Genomic DNA, 22,058 nt, shown 5'->3' with positions numbered 1-22,058 from the left:
ACATGCCAAGTTGTGATATACATTTCTCTAGTGGGTGTTATGTTGTTAAATTGGAAAAAAACATGATTTCACTATTTGTGGCTTTTTGAACTGGTTACTTATAGAGGCCACAGTTTTGTGGTGTTAAAAGCAGTGCTGGCGGGAACCCCAATTACACTTATTTTTGTGTTACCTTCACTAGGCAGTAGTTTTTTAACTTGCGCCAATAGCGGAGGCTGCCAATTAGTCATAAAAAGGTAAAGGTTCCCCTCGCACATATGTGCCAGTCGTTCCTGACTCTAGGGGGCGTTGGTGCTCATCTCCGTTTCAAAGCCGAAGAGCCAGCGCTGTCCGAAGATGCCTCCGTGGTCATGTGGACTCAACACCGAAGGCGCACGGAACACTGTTCCCTTCCCACCAAAGGTGGACCCTATTTTTCTACTTGCATTTTTTACTTGCTTTCGAACTGCCAGGTTGGCAGAAGCTGGAACAAGTCACCGGAGCTCACTCCGTTATGCGGCGCTAGAGATTTGAAGCGCCCAACTGCCGACCTTTCTGATCGACATGCGCAGCGTCTTAGCCACTGAGCCATCGGGTCCCTCTGACATGATTTAGTCAATTGTAAAGCAGCCCATCACAAACTGAACTGATTTTACAAGTTTGGTAGCCATTATGTGAATACGGTGGAATACAGTGAATCCTTGTTTGCCAAAAAGTGGAACTAAACATCTATTTTGGCAAAAATAGCAATAGCAGTTAAATCTTATTTACCGCCTCACAGTGCTTTACAGCCTTCTCTTAAGCTGCTTAAGAGTCAGCCTATTGCCAACAATCTGACTCCTCATTTTACCGACCTCGGATAAAATAGAGTTGGAAGGAATCTTGGAGGTCTTCTAGTCCAGCTCCTTGCTCGAGCAGGAGCAGAAGGCTCAAGTGGAAAGCAGAGTCAGCCTTGAGCCAGTCAAGATCGAACTCCTGGCAGCGGGCAGTCAGCCTGCAATACCGACGTCAACTCTAAAGCTAACCTGACCGAGTCAATCTTGGAGCTTCAGTGTTGCCACTCTGGAGCTGAGGGCTAGAGAGAGGGGATTAGAATATAGCCGGGGTTTTGTAGCCAAAACAAAATACTTTCTCTTGGGAACCAAGGACATTCTCACACCTGGCCAGCGAGAGGAGTGATGTCACCAGGCAACCAGACAGCACCTTGATTGGACCATGTGACTGACAGTTTGAGGTTGAGGGAAAACTTTTAATGAAGTTTAGGTGAAAATTGCGGGAACCTTGAGTTGGTTTTCACCAGCTTGTACCAACACGACTGTGATGGCAAACCTACGGCAGGTATGCTGGAAGTGGTAGGCAGAGCCATTTCTCCAGGTACGCCAGCCGTTTCTCTTCCAGGTTCTGCGCACCCGCCAGTTGGTCTTCACCTGTGTGGGAACGCCGGAAACCAAGAGCAGCTGGTTTCCAGCGCTCCCCTGTTTCAGCACTTGGTGATAAAAAAAGGTTCACCAACACTGCAATGATATATCCAATAAAACTATCCTTTGAGGAATCTACCTGCCTTGGAGTTTTGCTTGCTGTTGGTATATCACTTGGAATCCTGACCACTGAATTCTAATCCCTGCACCAGAGTTTGAGAGAATAGACAGGGATAAATATTGTAGATAGAATCAAGATCACGTGAGGGGTTAATATCACTTTATAATGCTTTGGTAAGGCCACACTTGAAATACTGTATTTAGCTTTGGTCATCACAATGTAGAAAAGATGCGGAGACTCTGGAAAGAGTGCAGAGAAGAGCAACAAAGAGGATTAGGCGACTGGAGGCTTAAACATATGAAGAACGGTTGCAAAAACTGGGTATGTCTAGTTTAATGAAAAGGGGGACTAGGGGAGACATGATAGCAGTCTTCCAATATCTCAGGGGTTGCCACAAAGAAGAGGGAGTCAAGCTATTGTCCAAGGCACCTGAGGACAGAACAAGAAGCAATGGGTGGAAACTAATCAAGGAGAGAAGCAACTTAGAACTGAGGAGGAATTTCCTGACAGTTAGAACAATTAATCAGTGGAATAGCTTGCCTCTAGAAGTTGTGAATGCCCAAACACTGGAAATCTTTAAGAAGTTGGGTAACCATTTGTCTGAAAGGGTATAGGGCTTCCTGCCTAGGCAGGGGGTTGGACTAGAAGACCTCCAAGGTCCCTTCCAACTCTGCTATTGTATTGTAGATAGAGAAGATATAGATATATGATAGAGGAGTAAGCAATTTTATATACTGTTCCAGTGCTTTTACAGCCCCTCTTCAAAGCCGTTTACAATGTCAGCCTATGCCCCCACACTCCCAACGATCTGGATCGTTTTATCAACCTTGGAAGGATGGAAGGCTGAGTCAACCTTGAGCCGGTCAGGATCGAACTCATGGCAGCGGGCAGTCAGCCTGGGACGCTGTATTCGAACCACGGCTCATCGCACAATGTCAATGTCTCTTTGAAAAAATGTGAAAAATTATATCATGATTACAGCCAGGAGGCTGTAAAACGGCATAAAGGCAGGCCGGTTGCCAAGGGCCCAGTATGGTGTGTCGTGCGCCTGTAAGGTGGTACCAGCATTTGGATCATAGTCCTAAGTAACTTTGGGTGGGATCGATCATAACTTCAAACGAATGCCAAGTGATGAGTCATAAGTCAAGGACTATCTGTATTTCCCGCCCCCCCCCCACCCCAACTTCATTCCTCCTAACAAGATCTCGATGATACGTTTCAACATAAACAGGAAGCCCGATCAGACATTCTTATATTTATTATTCCAGTGGTTCTAAATACATTGATTTGCACAAGGATAACCTACAAGCCGTCCGGCTAGAAAGCCTCCTTCCCTCAAAATCCCGATAAAAATGACTTTTGTTGATTTTCTCCTTCCGCGTCTCGTCCAACCTTCCAAGAGAGCAAAACAGATTTCCCACGTCTCTGCCCCCCCAAAAAAGCCCCCTCTTCTTCCTCCTTTCCAAAATTTCTCCAAGGAAGAAAAACCTGGCCAATTCTCTCTCTTTCCCCCCCTCAATTGCCTCCGTGATGTTCAGATAAATATGGAGATGAGCCGCGTTTCGGGGTGCGTTAAATGGAAGCGTATTTTCTTAAGTTAACAACGGGGCCGAGTAGTGGGTTTTTCTGGCGTGTTGTGTGAAAAGAAACTCCTTTCATCGAGGCTGAAAATATAGGCGTGATTGGAAAGGGGGGGAGGAGGAAAGGGGAGGGGAAAAAGAAACAGCCGCCAATCCCAGCCACAAGCACATCTAACCACCATGGTTTGGTTTGATTTTTTTTTTTTTTTTTTTACACTAGTTAAAAGTTCATTTCGAGTCCCACAACAGCCATTTTTAAAATTTATTCTTTTTTTTTCCAAGATCTGGTGCGCTACTATTTCATTCGACCGGTTTACAACTTATCCAGGAAGTTATCGAGCGCGGGGATGCCTTCTTTCAACCCTTTGCGTTTCCGTGTCTCGCTGACCACTTGACAAGGACGGCTGGCGCTGTCAAAGGGATCCCCGGGGAGAATCTGCCAGTGGTCAAACACGCACTGCGGGAAAGCTTGGCCTCCGGTGTTGGATCTCAAGTCGGCTGTGAAACCTAGAGGCAGACAAAGGCATAACAGGGTGTGGCGTGAAAGAAAGCAAAAAAAAAAAAGTTCTCATTTTAGAAAGGCGGAGGGGTTCCCCCCGCCAGGACAAGAGCCGTATTTGGTGTTTCCAACTCAAGTCCTCGACTTACGACCGACGTTGAGCCCAACATTTCCATTGCTAAGTAAAGCAGCTGTTGAGTTGTGCCACATGACCATGGGAAAAGGCAAGTCACAAATGCGTGCCAGTGGTTGAGTGCCCAAATTTTATTTATTTATTATTTATTTATTTATTTATTTAATTTTAATTTTACACCCCTCAGATAGGGTCCGCAACTTAGGAGTCCTCCTGGACCCACAGCTGACTTTTGACCACCAGTTGTCGGCTGTGACCAGGGGGGCATTTGCCCAGGTTCGCCTGGTCCGTCAGTTGCGGCCCTACCTAAACCGGGAGGCCTTCGCAACAGTCACTCGAGCCCTTGTGATCTCTAGGCTGGAATACTGCAATGGGCTCTACATGGGGTTGCCCTTGAAGTGCATCCGGCGACTGCAGTTAGTCCAGAATGCAGCCGCGCGAGTGATAGTGGGCGCACCGCGGTTCACCCACGTTACACCCATCCTCCGCGAGCTGCACTGGCTACCTGTCGATCTCCGGGTGCGCTTCAGGGTACTGATGACCACCTTTAAAGCACTCCATGGTAGTGGATCAGGGTACTGATGACCACCTTTAAAGCACTCCATGGTAGTGGATCTGGGTACTTGAGAGACCGCCTTCTGCCGATCACCTCCCTTCGACCGATTAGATCGCACAGACTGGGCCTCCTCCGCACTCCATCTGCCAGTCAATGTCGACTGGCGACTACACGGAGGAGAGCCTTTTCTGTTGCAGCTCCAACCCTGTGGAACGACCTCCCCGTCGAGATCCGTACCCTCACCACCATCCAGACCTTCCGCACAGCCCTCAAGACCTGGCTCTCCCATCAGGTCTGGGGATAGGTTCCCAATTTACCCGCCCGAGTGTTGACTGTTGAATGCAAGTTGTGTTTTTATTATTTTCTTTCTTTTGTTCACATATTGTTTGTCTTTGATAGTGCACCCCCTTCCCTTTGATTGTAAGCCGCCCTGAGTCCCCTCAGGGAAAAGGGCGGCCTATAAATCTTAATAAAATGACTAAAAAAAAAAATTATGTGGACCGTGGGAATGCTGCAACAGTTGTTTGGGGGTCAAAAACCAGTGGTCCCTTTTTTCTGTACTGTTTTGATTGGAATGGTCATTAAACAAATATATAAGTTTAGAACTATAGATTTGCCTCTATCTGAAGTACCTTAGCTAAAGAGGAATAGGAATGTCTCCTGTCATGGCTGCCATTCTGCTAAGCTACGCATCGCAAGCTCTGTATGTGTGTGTGTGTGTCGGAGTCTTAGTGGAAAACCAGTTAAATATGAGCCAGCTGTGTGCAGAGGCAGCCAAAAGAAGCCAATGCAATCCGAAGATGCATTAACAGAAGGATACAATCAAAATCAAGGGAGGTACAATCACCACTCTACAAAGCCTTAGACCATCCAGTTTTGGTCACCACACTATAAAAAAGATGTTGAGAGTGCAGAAAAGAACAACCAGGATGTTTAGGGGGCTGGAGGCTAAAACATATCATGAACGGTTGCAGGAACTGTTTAGCTAGTTTAGAGAAAAGAAGAGAAGGACCAGGGGAGACATGATAACAATCTTCAAATATTTGAGGGGGCTGCCACGGAGAGGAAGGGGTCAAGCTATTTTCCAAAGCACCCACAGGCCAGACGGGGAATAATGGATGGAAACTGATCAAGGAGATTTTCAACCTGGAAATAAGGAGAAATTCCCTGCCAGAACAATGCACCAATGGAAGGGAAGTTGCCTTCAGAAGTTCCCGGAGCTTCATCACTGGAGTATTTCAATGAGAGAGACAGGGCAGCCATCTGTCAGAAATGGTGTAGGATCTCCTGCTTGGATAGGGGGTTGGACTAGATGACCTACAAGGTACCTTCCACACCAGACGAATGTGGAGCCCACAAGGACCGTTTTCCAAACAACACAACACCTGATTGGACATGAGATAACCGGGGGTGGGGGGTGGGGTGGGGGGACGACTGTCCGGGACCAAGGGAAAGTTAACTGGAACTTTTGCGCCTGCAAATTTCAGATCTAGCGCTGCCTCTTCTGCAACCCCCCTAATATACATTTGGCTAGGAGTCTTTCTTTTCTAACTGACCATGTTGGGACGGTTGACGTTTTGAGCCCAGGGGGAAAGATCTATACTTACCAAAAGATTCGTTGACAGGCAGGTAGGCCTTGACCACGAACATGGGGGTTCCAGCCACCTGGGACTCTTCAAAGACGTGGCCTCGTTTCCTGTTCAGCACGCCATAAATGCCGCCCACTACTTGTTCAGGGCACTGGGAGAAAAACAAGGTCGTCTCCGGTGAGATTGGGGGAAAAAACCCTCTAGGTAGTTCCTAACTCATCCACCCTCCTCCCTCCGCACCTACCTGGATCTCCACCAGATAGATTGGCTCCATGAGGCGGGGCTGAGCTGTCAGCATGCAGGCATAGAGGCACCGCCGGGCTGTGGGGATGATCTGGCCGCCGCCGCGGTGGATGGCATCAGCGTGCAGGGTGACGTCATGCACATCAAAGCGGACTCCTCGCAGGTTCTCCTCGCAGAGGGCTCCCTGAAGAGGGCAGACGAGAGGTGTCGAGACTCACAATCAAGACCGAAAGATTCGTACACATTTGTGGCGAAGGAAATGGGAGCGCGGTGGCTCCGGAGACTGAGGTTAATCTGGGACGTCAGTGGAGGAATGGAGGTGTGGCCTCAAGATTTAACTCAGTCTCCAGGACAAAAGGGCTGTGTTAATACCCATGTGTGACTCCTCCCACGCCTTACTTCGGAAACTGGGAGCGCGGTGGCTCGCGGGGTTAGGGCACTGGGCTGACAATCAGCATGTTCAAGACCCAAGCGTTGCTGTGTGAAGGGGTGAGCTCCCGTCCTTCACTCCAGCTCTTACACACCTAGCAGTTCAAGTGTCAAAAGTGCCAAAATAGAGCCTATAATAGACTTTGCTCATTTCTTGGCCAAGGACAAAAGAAGCAAATAAATAGATCTGTAATCTAGACAAACATTTATAATATTTTAAGACTTCACATTTTGTATTTTTAATCTCTTGTGTTTTTATCAAAATATGTGGGTGTGCCATACGACAAATAATAAACGTCAAAGGAGCAACCTGGCTCAATGTCAGACGAGACTCAGTTTGAACCTCCAAGTAAAAAGCATCCTTTAGATCACACAGATTGGGCCTCCTCCGTATTCCATCAGCCAGCCAGTGCCGGCTGGCAACTACAAGGAGGAGGGCCTTCTCAGTAGTTGCCCCGACCCTTTGGAACGAACTCCCCGTGGAGATTCGTACCCTCACCACCGTCCAGGCCTTCCGCACAGCCCTCAAGAACTGGCTAGCCCGTCAGGCCTGGGGACAAGGATAGCCGCCCCTCCCGAATGATGAATGTATGTTGCTTATTACTTTTATTATATGTGTCTATGTTATTGTTTGTACTTCCCCTCCCTGATTTTATGTGAGCCGCCCTGAGTCCCCTCAGGGAAAAGGGCGGCCTACAAATGTTAATAAAATCAAATCAAATCAAAATCCTTTAACGCAATTTGTTGAGAAAGGTGTAATTTACTAAAAGTCAAAAGTGATTTTACGACTCAGCCACAAAGGCCACACTCACCTCCTTTGTGGCCCACTGGAAGCCGGCCACCACGCTGTCCTTGATCTCGTTGAGGTACTGCACCCCCTTGGTGATATCGGTCAGGATGTTGGGACCAGTGCCGTCTGGGCCGAAGCACCAGATCTTACGGGCTTCAGCCACGTCCCATTCGTACTTCTCAGCCAGGTATCTGGCCCGCTGCTTCAGCTCCTGGCGGGATGAGACATCCCCCTTGTCGATGTCTTCGGCCAGGCCATCTGGGAAGGGGCGGGCTTTCATGTACAGGCGGTTGTGTTTGTTGGGCGATTTGGAAAGGCACAACGTTCCCGATTCCTCGCTAACAGTCTCCCGGTAAGACACGACTGGATCGGATTTCTGCAAAGAACAATCAAAGCATGAAGACAGACATCTTGTTCGCAATGCCCAGCAAGCAACTCGGGGCTCTTTCCCCAGCTGTTTCTATCTCTCTCTCCATGTCCAACAGGTGCCAACTCTGAATCAAGCCTGGCTTAAGTCATCTTTGCTGCTTCATAGTCGCCACGCAGCTTGGGAGGGGAAAAGAGCTCGCATGCAGACACGACAAAGTGCTCTCCTGTGGGAACCAAGGTCATCCCAACAGGTGGCAGCGGATAGAGGATGTTCTGACCTAGGCTTTCTGATACAGTAAAAAAAGTACACACTTAGTCCCCAAAACCCTCTTTTTATTTCAATGGCTGTGAATTGTGTTCATTCACAGCCCGTAATGAGTCACCAATAGTTTGCAAAGAGTCCGGCAGAAGTCTGCCAAAGTCTTTCGGGATAAGGCTGATAAGTACCCAGCTTTCTCTCCCTTGAAACGCTGCCAAAGATCTAAATGCCAATTAGCTTTGTAAGGCCACAAGGAGTACAGATTCAAAATGGAGTTTCAGAATTTAAACCAACCAGAACGAACAGTTGCGTCCTGCAAATGCTCATCTGCCTTTGTTCCTCCTTTATGTCTCATGGGAGGGGCCTTACACCCAAGCTGTCTCTTTTGTCTTAACTATTCTTGCCTTCTGGCAGCCCTGCACATGCGTATACTGGGAACAGGCTCCCCCTGTTTTTCTGCCTCACTGATGTCCGAAGCAGCACATAATTCTCAGATGGCCCTGGACCCCTCTCTGACGCAAAGCCCTCGTCTGAGCCTTCCCCAGATTCCAGGACTGGCCCATGTCCCCCCCCCCCAACTTCCCACTGTCCAACTCTGCTGCCAGCTCCACAGGTGAATCACAACAGAGAAGGAGTGACCAAGAAGCCTGCCAGCTGCTTTAATTTGAAAAAGTGACCTGTGACACCTGGGGAGGGAAACTCTTATTCTCTTAATTATACAGAAACCATGGGGAGTTGGTTTTCACTGGCTGTGCTGATATGATGTATCCAATAAACATATTCTAAGGAACCTTCCTGCCTTGGGAGTTTTGATTTCTTCAGATGTGTTAGTCAGAACGCTGGCAATAGGAGAGACATGCTCTCGGTCCCATTGATTAAAGAGTGTCATCTTGTGGGACCTGGGAAATGTGTCTTTGGTTCCAGCACCTGCCCTCTGGAACACCACAACCCTAAGGTGGGGTTGCTTTCGACCCTACTGGCCTTTGGTCAAGTGCTAAAGATCTGGATTAGCCACGGTGGCGCAGTGGTAAGGCTGCAGTACTGCAGGCTACTTCTGCTGACTGCTGGCTACCTGCAATTTGGCAGTTCAAATCTCACTAGACTCAAGGCTGACTCAGCCTCCCATCCTTCCAAGGTGGGTAAAATGAGAGGCCAGATTGTTGGGGGCAAGAGGCTGACTCTGTAAACTACTTAGAGAGGGCTGTAAAGCACTGTAAAGCGGCATAAGTCTTTTTTTAGCAGATTTTTAAATTATTTTTTCCCTTCTACACCACCTTAAAATCATTATATCAACATTGTTATACCATCATACCTGTACATGTATATAATATTTCGCTTCTTTATTTACACACCTTTATACACAGTCATATATTTATATATATATATTGTTTTTTGGCTTAATTAATTTTATTCTTGTTTTGCAGCCATTTGTACCAATTGTTCCAAATTTCATAATATTCCGACTCTTTATCTTTTAATTTCAGTGTTAATTTGTTCATCTCTGCACAATCCAAAGTTTTCTTTATCACTAATTCGTCCGAGGGGGTATTATTTTGTTTCCAGCATTGGGCAAATGCTATTCTAGCTGTCGTTAGCAGATGTGTTAATATGTACTTAATTTTCTTTGTATATTTCCCTTTGATTATTCCCAGCAGAAAGATTTCGGGTTTCTATTTTATCTGTTCTCCTGTCATTTCTTACACCCATTTCCAATTTTTTGTCCAATATTTTTGTGTCTCCGGGCAGGTCTACCATATGTGATAATAGGTCCCTTGCACTTTTTTACACTTCCAGCAGGTCGGCTTCATGTTTGGGATTTAAATCTTAAGTGTGATTGCTATATGAGATGAGCCACTGAGAGATGTTTTTTTATTCTTTCCTAATATACTATTGTTAATATACTAATATTAACAAAACGCTCAAGAGTCACGTTCACAAGATGGATAGCTGTATATGTGAACGGCATAAGAGGCATAAACAAGAACCTACATATCATTCAACAGACACTAGAAAAAGGAAACAAGAAAACCCCAAACCACTTCTTCCCCAGCAATCTAATCCAGATGAGCAGAGATTAACACCAAGATTAAGATTAGACCAATCAAGATGCAAATACCCCAATCAAGGAACCGCAAAACAAACAGTAAACAAGACCCTAATCAAGGAACACCTCCCCCCACCAAAAAATACTCCCACCCACACTAAGAGGGCAATCCATTTGAATATAAATAGCATAATGAACCCCACTCCCTTCTAGCACTGAGGATATTACCTAGTTGGGTCATGAAATGTTTGGAAGAAAATCACCCAAGTTCAGAGAGCAGCAAAGGACCCCACAGTTCAACCCCAAGCTAGAAATATTCTCATCCTCTATTGGTTATCAATTTCATAAAGAGACCGGATGTAAACAGTTACCTTGATGGGAATGCAGGCATGATCCTCCTCCAGATCCTTCAGGCAGATCTCCAGATGCAGTTCTCCGGCTCCGGCTATGATGTGCTCTCCAGATTCCTCAATGATACACTAACAATCAGAAAAAGGGGGTACAAAATTGAGATGCATAAATACCCTTCCTAACAAAAATCCCCCCCCAAACTTCCCGGTCAGTTTACTAGGCTAGGAAGAGGGAACCTAGCTGCTGATCTTAAGTTTTTACAGAGGTGCGATTGAGAGCATTTTAACTACATCACTGTTTGGTTTGGTGGCAAAAGTGCCTCCGATAGAAAGTCCCTACAGAGAGTGGTGAGGACAACCGAGAATATAGGAAGCTTGCTTCCCGTTATTCAGGATGCTGATTATAAGCAGCATCATTAGAGACCCCACATACCCACTTCGTGGTCCGTTTCTGTTGCTCCTCTGGGAGGAGGTTTCGAAGTATTTCTAGCAGCACTACCAGACTCTGTAACAGCTTCCCTATGCCATTTGTCTAGTAAACTTGCAATATTTGTTTCTCTCGCCATGTACATGTATAAATCCAAACTAGACTGTTGTGTTTCAGCGTCATACATGTGGATATATATTTTTGTGTTAATTTATTTAGTCATGTTTATGTAGTGTATATTGGAGGTGGTGGCCCTTTGAGAGCTGTAGGCAACAAAATTTCATTTTAATCTTGCCAATTAGCGAACATTTAAAGTGATAATACAGTTATTCTATTCTAAGGTATTTTCTAGTCTCTCTTGTCTTCTTGTTCTGTTCTATTCCATTCTATAGTATGTTCTATTCTCCCTCTTATTCTATTCTATAGTATATTCTATTCTTCTGTTCTGTTCTATTCCGTATTCTATTCTATGATTGTTAAGTCGAGGGCTAATCGAGCAAACTCGCTTGGTTCAAAGACACCCATGCTACGATGTTGCAAACCATCTCCAGGTAGATCCACCTCCCCACCTCACCTGCACCATGGGGTCAGACTTGGCCAATCTCTTCAAGCCTTCGACCAGTTTGGGCAGGTCAGCCGGGTTCTTGGCCTCCACAGCCACACGCACGACAGGGCTGACGCTGAACTTCATAACGCGCATGTTGTGGGCGTGTTCAAAGGTGGTGATGGTGCCCGTCTTGACCAGGTACTGGTCGACGCCAACCAGGCCGACGATGTTACCGCAAGGCACGTCTTCAATGGGCTCCACGTAGCGGCCCATCATGAGGATGGTTCTGGAAGGAGGGAAGGAAGGGCAGAAGAGACAGGGTGAGCCACTGCCCAGGTCCTGGAGAAAGAGAGCCCCCATTGAATGGTAGTATCCTGGCGTCCTTGGCCACCGATGGGGAACGCTAAGGACCAGCCATTTCTGAAATTTCTTACCCCTAAATACTGACCAATTCCCTATTTACCACGTAAAATTGGTTTCCTTCTTTCCCCCCCACAACCCTGTAAGTTGGGACAAGGCAAGAGTGACCAGCTCCCAGCTAGGGAGGAACTAGAACTCAGCATCTCCTGGTGATTGGTCTAGTCACCTGGCTAGCTTTCTTGGCTAAGGCACAACTAGTCTCCAGGTGATTGGCCCAAAGTCATCCAGACGGCTTTCATGCCTAAAGTGGGACTAGAACTCACTGTCTCCTGGTGATTGGCCCAAAGTCAACCGGCTGATTTTGATACCTTAAAGGACTAGAACTCACTGTCCCCTGGTGACTGGCTGAAATCACCCAGCCAGCTTTCAGGCCTAAGATGGGACTAGAACTCACCATCTCCTAGCTTCTATCCTACTGCCTTAACACTAGGCCAAACGCCTAACTCCCAAGTATGCAGATTTCATAGAGAAGCAAGGAAAGGAAGAATAAGTTGCCCCACCACTGCCGCCGCCACCCCCCACCCCCAGCCCTTCCCCACTCCAAGGCTGACCTCTGGATTGGCTTCAGGTAGAGATCCTCTTTCTTTCCCGGGGTGTAGTTTGGTCCCATGATTCTGCACTTGAGCCCAGTGGACACAACTCCTGAGAACACCCGGCCAAAGGCGTAGAAACGGCCCTTGTCAGAGGTGGGTACCATCTTGGAGATGTACATCATCAGGGGTCCTTTGGGGTCACAATTCTTAATGCCTGGAGAAGGGGAGGGAGAGAGAAGATGAGGTGGATGCTCCTGTGGAGAAATTATCTTAGAGGAGGGGGGGGGGGGAAGGACCACCTACCCATGGCAGCTTCATCATCGGGAGGGCCTTCATAGAGCAGCTCACAGCGGTATTTCTGTGCGGTGACCGGAGAAGGCAGGTGGATGGTGATCATTTGCAGCAAAGCTTCTCCTGCAGGGAGCCAGCGTCTCATCACAGCCTACCAGGGGAAACCATGGAACCAAAGGTTATTGCGGGGGGGGGGGGGGGGGGACCAGGCCCATCCACTGCCTACATCAGGAAGGTTCAAGCCCCTCCCTGCAAGGGATCCTCAAACAAATCCAGACAGCCTTTTTTTGTTTTGTTCAGTTGCTACGTTTAACAGAATGACAAAGTTGGAAGGGACCTTGGAGGTCATCTAGTACAACCCCGCACCCAAGCAGGAGACCCTACACCATTTCTGACCGATGGCAGTCCAGTCTCTTCTTGAAAGCTTCCAGGGATGAAGCTCCCACAACTTCCAAGGGCAACTTCTGTTCCACGGGTTGATGGTTCTCACTGTCAGGAAATTTATCCTCAGTTCTATGTTGCTTCTCTCCTTGATTAGTTTCCACCCATTGCTTCTTGTTCTAGCCTCAGGTGCCTTGGAGAATAGTTTGACTCCTTCTTCTTTGTGGCAACCGCTGAGATATTGGAAGACTGCTATCATGTCTCCCCTGGTCCTTCTTTTCATTAAATTAGACATACCCAGTTCCTGCAACCGTTCTTCATATGTTTTAGTCTCCAGTCCCCTAATCATCTTTGTTGCTCTTCTCTGCACTCTTTCCAGAGTATCCACACCTTTTTTACACCGTGGAGACCAAAACTGGATGCCGTATTCCAAGTGTGGCCTTACCAAGGCCTTATAAAGTGGTATTAAGACTTCATGTGATCTTGATTCTATCCCTCTGTTTATGCAGCCTAGAACTGTGTTGGCTTTTTCGCAGCTGCTACACACGACTGGCTCCTATTTAAATGGTTGTCCACTAGGACTCCAAGATCCCTCTCAGTTACTACGCTTGAGCAAGGCACCACCTATACTGTACCTGTGCATTTCGTTTTTCTCGCCTAAATGTAGAACCTTATTCTTTTCACCATTGGATTTTATTAGATAGTGCCCAATATTCCTTCAATCAATCTGAATAGAGCTGGAAGGCACCTTGGAAGTCTTCTAGTCCAACCCCTATACAACTTCAGACAGATCTCTTCTTAAAAACCTCCGGTGATGGAAGCACCCACAATTTCTGGTGGCCAGCTGTTCCACTGGTTAATTGTTCTCACAATTAGAGTGTTTCTCCTTAATTCCAGGTTGCTTCTGTCCTTGACTGGTTTCCATCGTTTCTTGTCCTGCCTTCTGGTGCTTTGGATAATAGCTGGATCCCTTCCTCCTCTCTGTGGAAGCCCCTCAAACATTTGAAGGCTGCTATCAGGTCTCCCCTGGTCCTTCTCTTCACTAGACTAGTCGTGCCCAGTTCCTGCAACCGTTCTTCATATGTTTTATCCTCCAGTCCCCTCATTGTCCTGGTTGCTCTTCTCTGCACTCTTTCCAGAGCCTCAACATCTTTTTTTATAGTGCGGTGACCACAACTGGATGCAGGATTCTAGGTGTAGTCTTACTATTAGTTGTGTCTGACTATTCATGATCCCATAGACCACAGCACACCAAGCCCCCCCCCCCCCCCCGTGCTCCAAACCCATGTTCAATATTGCATGGATGGCACTATCTATCCATTTCATCCTCTGCTGTCCCTTTCTTCTTTTGCCTTCTGTCTTTTCCCAACATCAGGGTCTTCTTCTCCAAGGAGACTTCTCTTCTCATCAGGCGGCCAAAGTATTTGCGCTTCAGCTTCAGGACTTGTCCTTCCAAAGGACGCTCAGGATTGGTTTCCTTCAGCAGCGGCTGATTGGATCTCCTTGCAGTCCAAGGCGCTCTCAAGTCTTCTCCAACAAAGGCAGCACAACTAGGGTGTGCTGACCAGTGAGTTTCAATCGGAATAGAGCTGGAAGGGACCTTGGAGGTCTTCTAGTCCAACCCCCTGCTGTAGCAGGAGACCCTGTACCATTTCAGACAGGTCACAGTCCAGTCTCTTCTTCAAAACCTCCAGTGATGAAGCATCTGCAACTTCTGGTGGGAAGCCATTCCACTGGTTAATTGTCCTCAGTGTTAGGTGGTTTATCCTGGATTCTAGGTTGCTTCTCTCCTTCATTAGTTTCCATCGTTTCTTGTCTTGTTGCCCTCAGGTGCTTTGGAAAATAAGGTGACCCTCTTCCTTTTTGAGGCAGCTCCTCAAATACTGGAATACTGCCATCACGTCTCCCCTAGTCCTTCTTTTCTCTAGAGTAGCCAAACCTTGCAAACGTTCTTCATGTTTCAACCTCCAGTCCTTTAACCATCTTTGTTGCTCTTCACACTTTTCCCAAAGCCTCAACATCGTTTTTGTAGCCTAGTGACCAAAACTGGATGCAGAATATTCCAGGTGTGGCCTTACTAAGGCTTTATAAAACGGTACTAATACTTGACGTGATTTTGATTCTACGCCTCTGTTTACACAACCGAAGATTGTATTAGTTTTTTTTCCCCACTGAAGCAGTTCGTTAAGGTATGTCTTTTTTCAGCCAGGGGGTGAGCCTGCAGGGAGTGTGGAGGAAGAATTCTTTCTAGAAGGGGAGGGGGGGGACAAAGGCTGGCACCCACACAATCTTTTTCTGTTCAGGTTCTCCTGCTTAAGCAGGAGGTGGACTAAAAGACTTCCAAGGTCCCTTACAGCTTTATTCTATTCCCCCCCTCCCCCCCAAAAATTCTAAATCTTTATTAAATCACCTTGGGGTCCCTGCGTGTTTTTCCTTTAAAACATGGCCTATTCGGAACAGAACTGGCGGATTTGTTTTCGGACTCTAAAAAAGTTTGCTTCCTTTCACACAACTCCTCCCTCTCTTCTCCCTCCCCCTCCCAACTACAAAAACCACACATTTCGCCTCACCTTCAGCAGAGGCTTGCCTTCCTTTCCTTTGTCCTCGCTGTCCAGCTTAATGTCCAGCTTCTCAATCAACTTGGCCGTTTCGTCCTTCTTGAAGTTCATGATTGCATCAAATACCTTCGAGAACAAGGGCAGAAAGGTGAAACCTGTTGCAGGGATGCTGAGTAGATAAGCTGGCAGTCCCGTTTCTCCTGACTCAATTTCTCAACCCCACCCTCCACCGTCGATCCTTGGCCCGCTATTGGGCCGTCGCCTGTTGGGAAACTGTTCTGACCCAGCTCCCCAAACACGACAAACCCTCTGAAGGGAACTGAAGAGATTCCTTTATTAGGCCAAGCGGTGCCCGAGTTGAATGAAATAAAGTAAAATTTTGCAGAGAGGTAGTGCCTCAGCGGAGTTAAATAAATCCAAATTTTAAAGAGGTTAAGGAACACCACCACCCCCTGGGGAGTCCAAAGGGCTCAATCCAGCCCAGAGAGACGTTCCCCTCCTCCCCCAACCTGGGTAACTTTCTAGACTCTTTCTGTTTTGTGTCAGATATAGCAAAATTTCTTCAAGCGTAAAAAAACGTCAGGTCAAAGTGAAGAAATTTTTTCGTCATCATGCACAGGGAGTAGAGAGGGAGGCACCTGGAGCACCGTAGTGGGTCTAGTTTGGGGATGGCCAAGGAAACTACGGGGGGGGGGGACTAACCTTGAAGATGGGGTCTAGGATCAGCTGGCAGAAAGTCCTTGGCAGTTTCTTTCCATCGGGGTTGGTTGCAGACTTGCTGAACTTGCCAGTCGCCGGGTCAAAATACCTGTTGGAAAGGAGATTAAAAAAAAAAAAGCTTTATGTTCTGTCACGACTCCCACATTTTAAGTCAAGGAGGAAGAGTGGCAGAACCTGGGGACGGTGTTAAGATTTATTTAATATTGTCACTGCACCTCATGACGAAATGAAATGCTATCTTCACCGTAGATCAGGGGTCCCCAAACTTGGCAACTTTTAAGACTTGTGGACTTCCACTCCTAGAATTCCCAGCTGGCTGGAGAATTCTGGGAATTGAAGTCCACAACTCTTAAAGTTGCCAAGTTTGAAGGCCTCTGCTGTAGATTATACATATAAAAACACACATTCTTCATGTTCAATACAATTGATTTGAAAACGCGATACTGCATTAGGTAAAGGTGAAGGTTCCCCTCACACCAGTGGTGGGTTTCAAATTATTTTAGAACCTCTTCTGTAGATGTGGCCTGCTTTGTGGGAGTGGCTTGCCGGCCATGTGACCAGGTGGGAGTGGCTTGCCGGCCATGTGACCGGGTGGGAGTGGCTTGCCGGCCATGTGACTGGGTGGGAGTGGCTTGCCGGCCATGTGACTGGGTGGGAGTGGCTTGCCAGCCATGTGACTGGGTGGGAGTGGCTTGCCGGCCATGTGACTGGGTGGGTGTGACTAACTTGTAAAATGTGGTGAAACACACTTAATCTCTTGCTTAGCAACCAAAATGTTGGCTCAGAAACTCTGGCATTTGCAGCACGCAAGTCTTAAAGCTGTCAAGTTACAAGACCCTCGCACCCCTAACCCTTTAGGAAAAAAAACCCAGGGGTGTTCAAACTTGACAGCTTTAAGACTTGTGGACTTCAACTCCCAGAATTCCTCCTCTCGCTCTTCATCTTGATGATGTGCAGACAGGCAGGGGGAAAGAGCTGGAACCTGTTCTAAACGGCACGGTAGATTTGTGGAACCTCTTCTAGAGCACTGTGGAATGTTTCTGGGGGCCAGGGAGGGCGAAAATATAATGCAAGGCGGGTTCGGGAAGCCAAAAATAGGGCCGTATTCGGTCTAGAGAAGAGGTTAGAACTGGCAGGAACCCACCCCTGCCTCACACATATGTGCTAGTTGTTCCCGACACTAGGGGGGGGGGGCGATGCTCATCTCCTTTTCAAAGCCAAAGAGCCAGGGCTGTCCGAAGACGTCTCTGTGGTCATGTGGTCAGCATGACTAAATGCCGAAGGCGCACGGAACGCTGTTCCCTTCCCACCAAAGGTGGTTCCTATCCTTCTACTGGCATTTTTTTTAACTTGCTTTCGAACTGCTCGGTTGACAAAAGCGTGGACAAGGAATGGGAGCTCCGTTACGCAGCCGTGTTACATGGAGATCATTTGCACAATCCTAAATTACATACCTGTCACCCCAGAGTTTCTTCATCATGTCGTCCACCTTTTTGCAACGTTCGGTGGCGTTCAGCTGCCCTTCGCCTTTGGCTGCAAACTTGGCCACGTACATCTCGGCAAACTGTTTCAGTGTAAAAGCCCAGCCATGCAGGCCGGAGCCAAACCCAACCGTGCCAAGGACTGGATCGATCTAGGAGAGGAAGAAGAGGCAAGAGGATGTAATCGACCTGAGACTCTGTTCCTTAAAAGAGCACAATTTGAAGGGTCCTTGGTGAGCTTCGTTCTTTTCTTGCAGACATTGCGTTACCCAACTAGGTAACATCATCAGTGGCAGGCTGAAGCTCATAGAGCACCAAGGGACACCCCCCCCCCAATTTCTATGTTACAAATATTCTCCTTTATTTCATGATTTCCTTGCTCTTCCCTAAGAGGAAAGACTCTGTGAGTTGAAGTCCACAAGCCACAGAGAGGCCATAGTCCCTTACCTATGTGGCCAAAATGGAGTTATGTGACTATAAAGAACATCAAAACTTTAGAAATGGGCTGCCACTACTATTTTAGGGGGGGTCAGCTTGATTCTGGATAAATTGCTAAGCAAGCAGTCGTAAGTTGAGGATTACCTGTAGGAGTTCCTTGTTAAATAAGTGGAGTAACCTCTGAACATGTACACCCTGATACCCTCAAGACAGACTGGGCTAAAAGTTGCTAATGGCCTGCACAAAGCCAAACATCTCTTCCACCAGCTAGTACCAATTACGTCAGCACTCTAAGTTAATTGAATCCATCTAGGGTAGGGCTAGGGAACATGACTTGTGGACTTCAATTCCCAGAATCCCTGAGCCAGGAACCATGTTGGCTGAGGAATTCTGGAAGTTGAAGTCCACAAGCCACAAAGAGGCCATAGTCCCTTACTTCTGACCTAAGGAAAGAAAAAACTAGCCCTGCCTTCTGATATCAGTATGTCCATTCAGATTTTCTTCAGGAGGCCGCTGCTCATTTGCAATCCTTACCATGATGTTGCCCATAGGGCCGGTCTCGCCTTCCCCGTAGGTGGAGATGATGACGTTGACGTTTTCCACAATGCGCTGGAAGGTCTGGTAGAGCTCCTCGGGCTGCAGTTGCAGCTCCAGCAGGGCCCTGTCCATCTTGTTCATCATCAGGACGGGCTTGATCCTCTCAGCGATAGCCTGGCGCAGGACAGTCTCGGTCTGGACGCACACCCCTGGGGAGGAAGGAGAGGAAGCTCAGCTTGCCTTCCACAAGTGTTGTCATTTCCGTAGAATCATACGGGCAATAGAAACATTCTACATTAGGGGAGTCCACCCATGACAACTTTTAAGATCTGTGGACTTCAACTCCCAGAATTCTTGGTGTTGAAGTCCACAATTCTTAAACTGGGAACTTAAGAATTCTGGGAGTTGAAGTCCAGAAGTCTTAAAAGTTTTGTGGATTTGAAGTTCGCAAGTCTTTAAAATCTTGTGGTGCTTAAGTCCATAGGTCTTAAAAGCCATGGGAACTTAGAATTCTGGGAATTGAAGTCCAGAAGTTTCAAAGCCTTATGGAATTGGAAGTCTATGGGTTTTAAAGTGGGAATTTAGAATTCTGGGAATTGAAGTCCAGAAGTTTCAAAGCCTTATGGAATTGGAAGTCTATGGGTTTTAAAGTGGGAATTTAGAATTCTGGGAATTGAAGTCCAGAAGTTTCAAAGCCTTATGGAATTGAAGTCTACGGGTTTTAAAGTGGGAATTTAGAATTCTGGGAGTTGGAAGTCCTGAAGCCTTAAACTTGCCAAGGTTGGCTACTACCCCTGCTCTACATCCTTAGCACCACCCACACCCTCCAGCAAAGCTCAGGGTCCCAAGGGGGAGGTGGGAAGCCAGTTTCGTACCGGAAACACAATCCACAACAACCAAGGCACCGTCGGTGACCCGTAGGGCGGCTGTAACTTCTGAAGAAAAATCCACGTGGCCAGGGGAATCAATTAGGTTGATCAGGAACCCGCAGCCATCTTTGCTTTGCTTGATGAAGGCCAAGTCGTGCTCTGAGAGCTCGTAGAAGAGGGAAATGGCCCTAGGAGAAGACGCAGGGAAAAAAGTTTACAGACATTCCAGATACTTAAAAGTGAATATGAAGATAAAACCAAAAACGTTTCTTTTGGGTTTAATGGAAAGACTTTTGGGGGGGGGGGGGGGGAGAGATTGGAACTTTGTTATACACACACAAACTGTATTTTTCAGACTATAAGGTGCACCTCGATTTACAGGAACAAGAAAAAAATAGTTTTTGGCCTCTGTGCATCGCATTTTCACCCTCCCTGGCCCTCAGAAGCGCACTGCAGTACTCCGCACATCCCATTTTTTTAAAAAAAATGGGTCTGTTTTTTGCCAAAAACATGCCCGTTTTTGGCCTGCTGAGTTCTTCTGGGGGCCGGGGACAGAGAAAACGGGATGCATGGTGGGTTCAGGAGCCCAAAAACAGGCCATTTTTGGCAAAAGAAATCCTGTTTTTGGTGAAAACAGGATGTGTGGAGCACTGTAGTCTGATTCTGGGGGCCGGTGAGGGTGAAAACACAATGCGTGGAGGGCTCAGGAGCCTGAAAATGGGCCCATTTTTGCCAAAAATGGGACATACAGGCACTACAGACTATTTCTGGGGGGTCAGGGAGGGTGAAAATATGATGCAAGGAGGGTTCGGGAAGCCAAAAACAGGCCTGTATTCGGTCTATAAGAGGCAATGAAATTTTCATCCATTTTCACCCATTTGTAGGAGGGGTGGGGGAGGGAGTGCGTCTTATACTCAGAAAACTACGGTATACGGGAAGACTACTTTAAGCACAAAAATGGAAGGACACTTTGATCCCCACAAAGCACGAATGGCTGCAAAAGTTGAGTTGGCAGAGATGGCTAAATTGACTGCTTTGATCGAAGAAAGAAAGAAAAAAAAACATAAGTATTTTTGTTTCTACTTGGAAACCGTTTCTGGACTTTGTGCTTGAGGTGGGGGGAAAAAATGAAGCTTTTTGACTTTGGGTTTCACCGATTAGATTTGTTGATATAGGATGGCCAGTTTATGCTCTGTAAAAGTAAAAAGTTGAGGTCTGATCTTACTATCTTTTACTGCACCAAAGGAGTCAATGCCTTCTCTTTCTTTTTCCCTTCTTTTCTGCCCTCTTCCTTTCCCTTCCTCTATTTTTCCTACTTGTTTTTGTATTTCGTATTATAAACAAATTTTAAAAAATTAAAAAAGAAAAACAGTCCACTGTTCACCTGCCCACAGCAAGAAGTAGAAAAGGACTTCAATAGTCCTTGGTTTATGATCACAATTGAGCCCAAAATTTTTGTTAAGTGAGACACTTGTTAAGCAAATTTTGCCCCATTTTACGACCTTTCTTGCCACCATTAAGTGAAACACTGCAGTTGATAAGGTAGTAACCTGGCTATTAAGTGAATTTGGCATCCCTGTTGACTTTGTCAGAAGGTCACAAAAGGGGATCACGTGGCCTTGGGACACAGCAACGGTCATAAATATGAACCAGTTGTCAAGCGGATTTTGATCACATGACCCTAGAGATGTTGCAAAGGTCGTTCATCTGTGAAAAGCGATCAGGTGGTCCCTTTTTTCCCCAGTGCTGTCGTTAGCTTTGAGCTGTCACTAAATGAACTCTTGCAAGGAAACCAACTTGGCTCCTTCTCTCTCATCCCCCCCCCCCAAAAAAAGAGTCACCAAAGGGACTTACGTCGACTTGATGGTAATGCATCTCTCTTGCTCGTCTTTCCTCGTGTCGGTGAAACGGGTCTCTCCAGCACGGGACGAGGCGATGATCCCAGCTTTGCATACCAGCGAGTCGGTGAGAGTGGATTTTCCATGATCCACGTGGGCAATCACTGACATGTTCCGGATGTTGGCCTTTTTATCCATGATGGCCCGGATCTGGTCTACTGTGAAGTTCACCTGGAAAACAGGAGATGATGATTGTGCTGGACCAACGAGCCGCCAGTTTCCTTCTCAAAGGAGATGGAAACCCCGCCAGGACAGAATAACAAGAGTTGGGAGCTCGGAGGTCTTCTAGTCCAACCCCGCTAGGTAGGTCCTATACCAGGGGATAGCTAACCTTTTTGTCATGTGCCAAAAGCATGCGCCCGCACATGATAGTGCACGTGGCCACACCCATATTACAATGCGTGCGCCTGTGCCCTACCACATGCACTCCCCCCCAGCACATGTATGGGCGACACCTCCCCCTGTGCCCCGTTTTGGGCCTAGCAAGGCCTCCCTGAAGCCTTCTGGGACCAAAGACGGGGCACGGAGCGCTGCAACCCCCACGCGTATGTCTACGCTGTTACAGGTGTTATGTCTGTCTGCCTTGCATGTAGCTTTAT

At 47.2% G+C, this 22,058-nt stretch overlaps 1 protein-coding gene across 1 annotated transcript; it reads right to left on the bottom strand.

Moving 5' to 3' along the window:
- Positions 1–3,292: 3,292 nt before the first annotated feature.
- EEF2 (eukaryotic translation elongation factor 2) lies at positions 3,293–21,850 on the bottom strand. The gene is made up of 15 exons (XM_032214540.1): positions 21,791–21,850; positions 21,416–21,630; positions 19,568–19,749; positions 18,690–18,901; positions 17,691–17,869; positions 16,219–16,324; positions 15,529–15,642; positions 12,590–12,728; positions 12,305–12,500; positions 11,361–11,619; positions 10,381–10,488; positions 7,360–7,713; positions 6,120–6,302; positions 5,894–6,026; positions 3,293–3,605 (listed from the first exon to the last, which is right to left on the bottom strand). Exons 1-15 carry the CDS (start codon positions 21,848–21,850, stop codon positions 3,412–3,414), a joined length of 2,634 nt encoding a protein of 877 aa, XP_032070431.1. The 3' UTR covers positions 3,293–3,411.
- Between the last annotated feature and the right edge of the window lie 208 nt (positions 21,851–22,058).

The sequence above is a fragment of the Thamnophis elegans genome, chromosome 1 (genome assembly GCF_009769535.1).
Source record: "Thamnophis elegans isolate rThaEle1 chromosome 1, rThaEle1.pri, whole genome shotgun sequence".
In the NCBI taxonomy this organism is placed as follows: Eukaryota; Metazoa; Chordata; class Lepidosauria; order Squamata; family Colubridae; genus Thamnophis; species Thamnophis elegans.
This window is presented reverse-complemented; position numbering and strand designations above follow the sequence as displayed.

Bases quoted from the DNA above. Each gene is read 5' to 3' on its own strand.
- EEF2 (XM_032214540.1), bottom strand. From the start codon at position 21,850: ATGGGTGTGGCCACGTGCACTATCATGTGCGGGCGCATGCTTTTGGCA. The intron at 17,870-18,689 runs GTAAGGATTGCA...TTCCTCTCCTAG, and splicing joins GCCCTATGGGCAACATCATG to ATCGATCCAGTCCTTGGCAC. The intron at 16,325-17,690 runs GTATGTAATTTA...CCTTTCCAACAG, and splicing joins AAGAAACTCTGGGGTGACAG to GTATTTTGACCCGGCGACTG.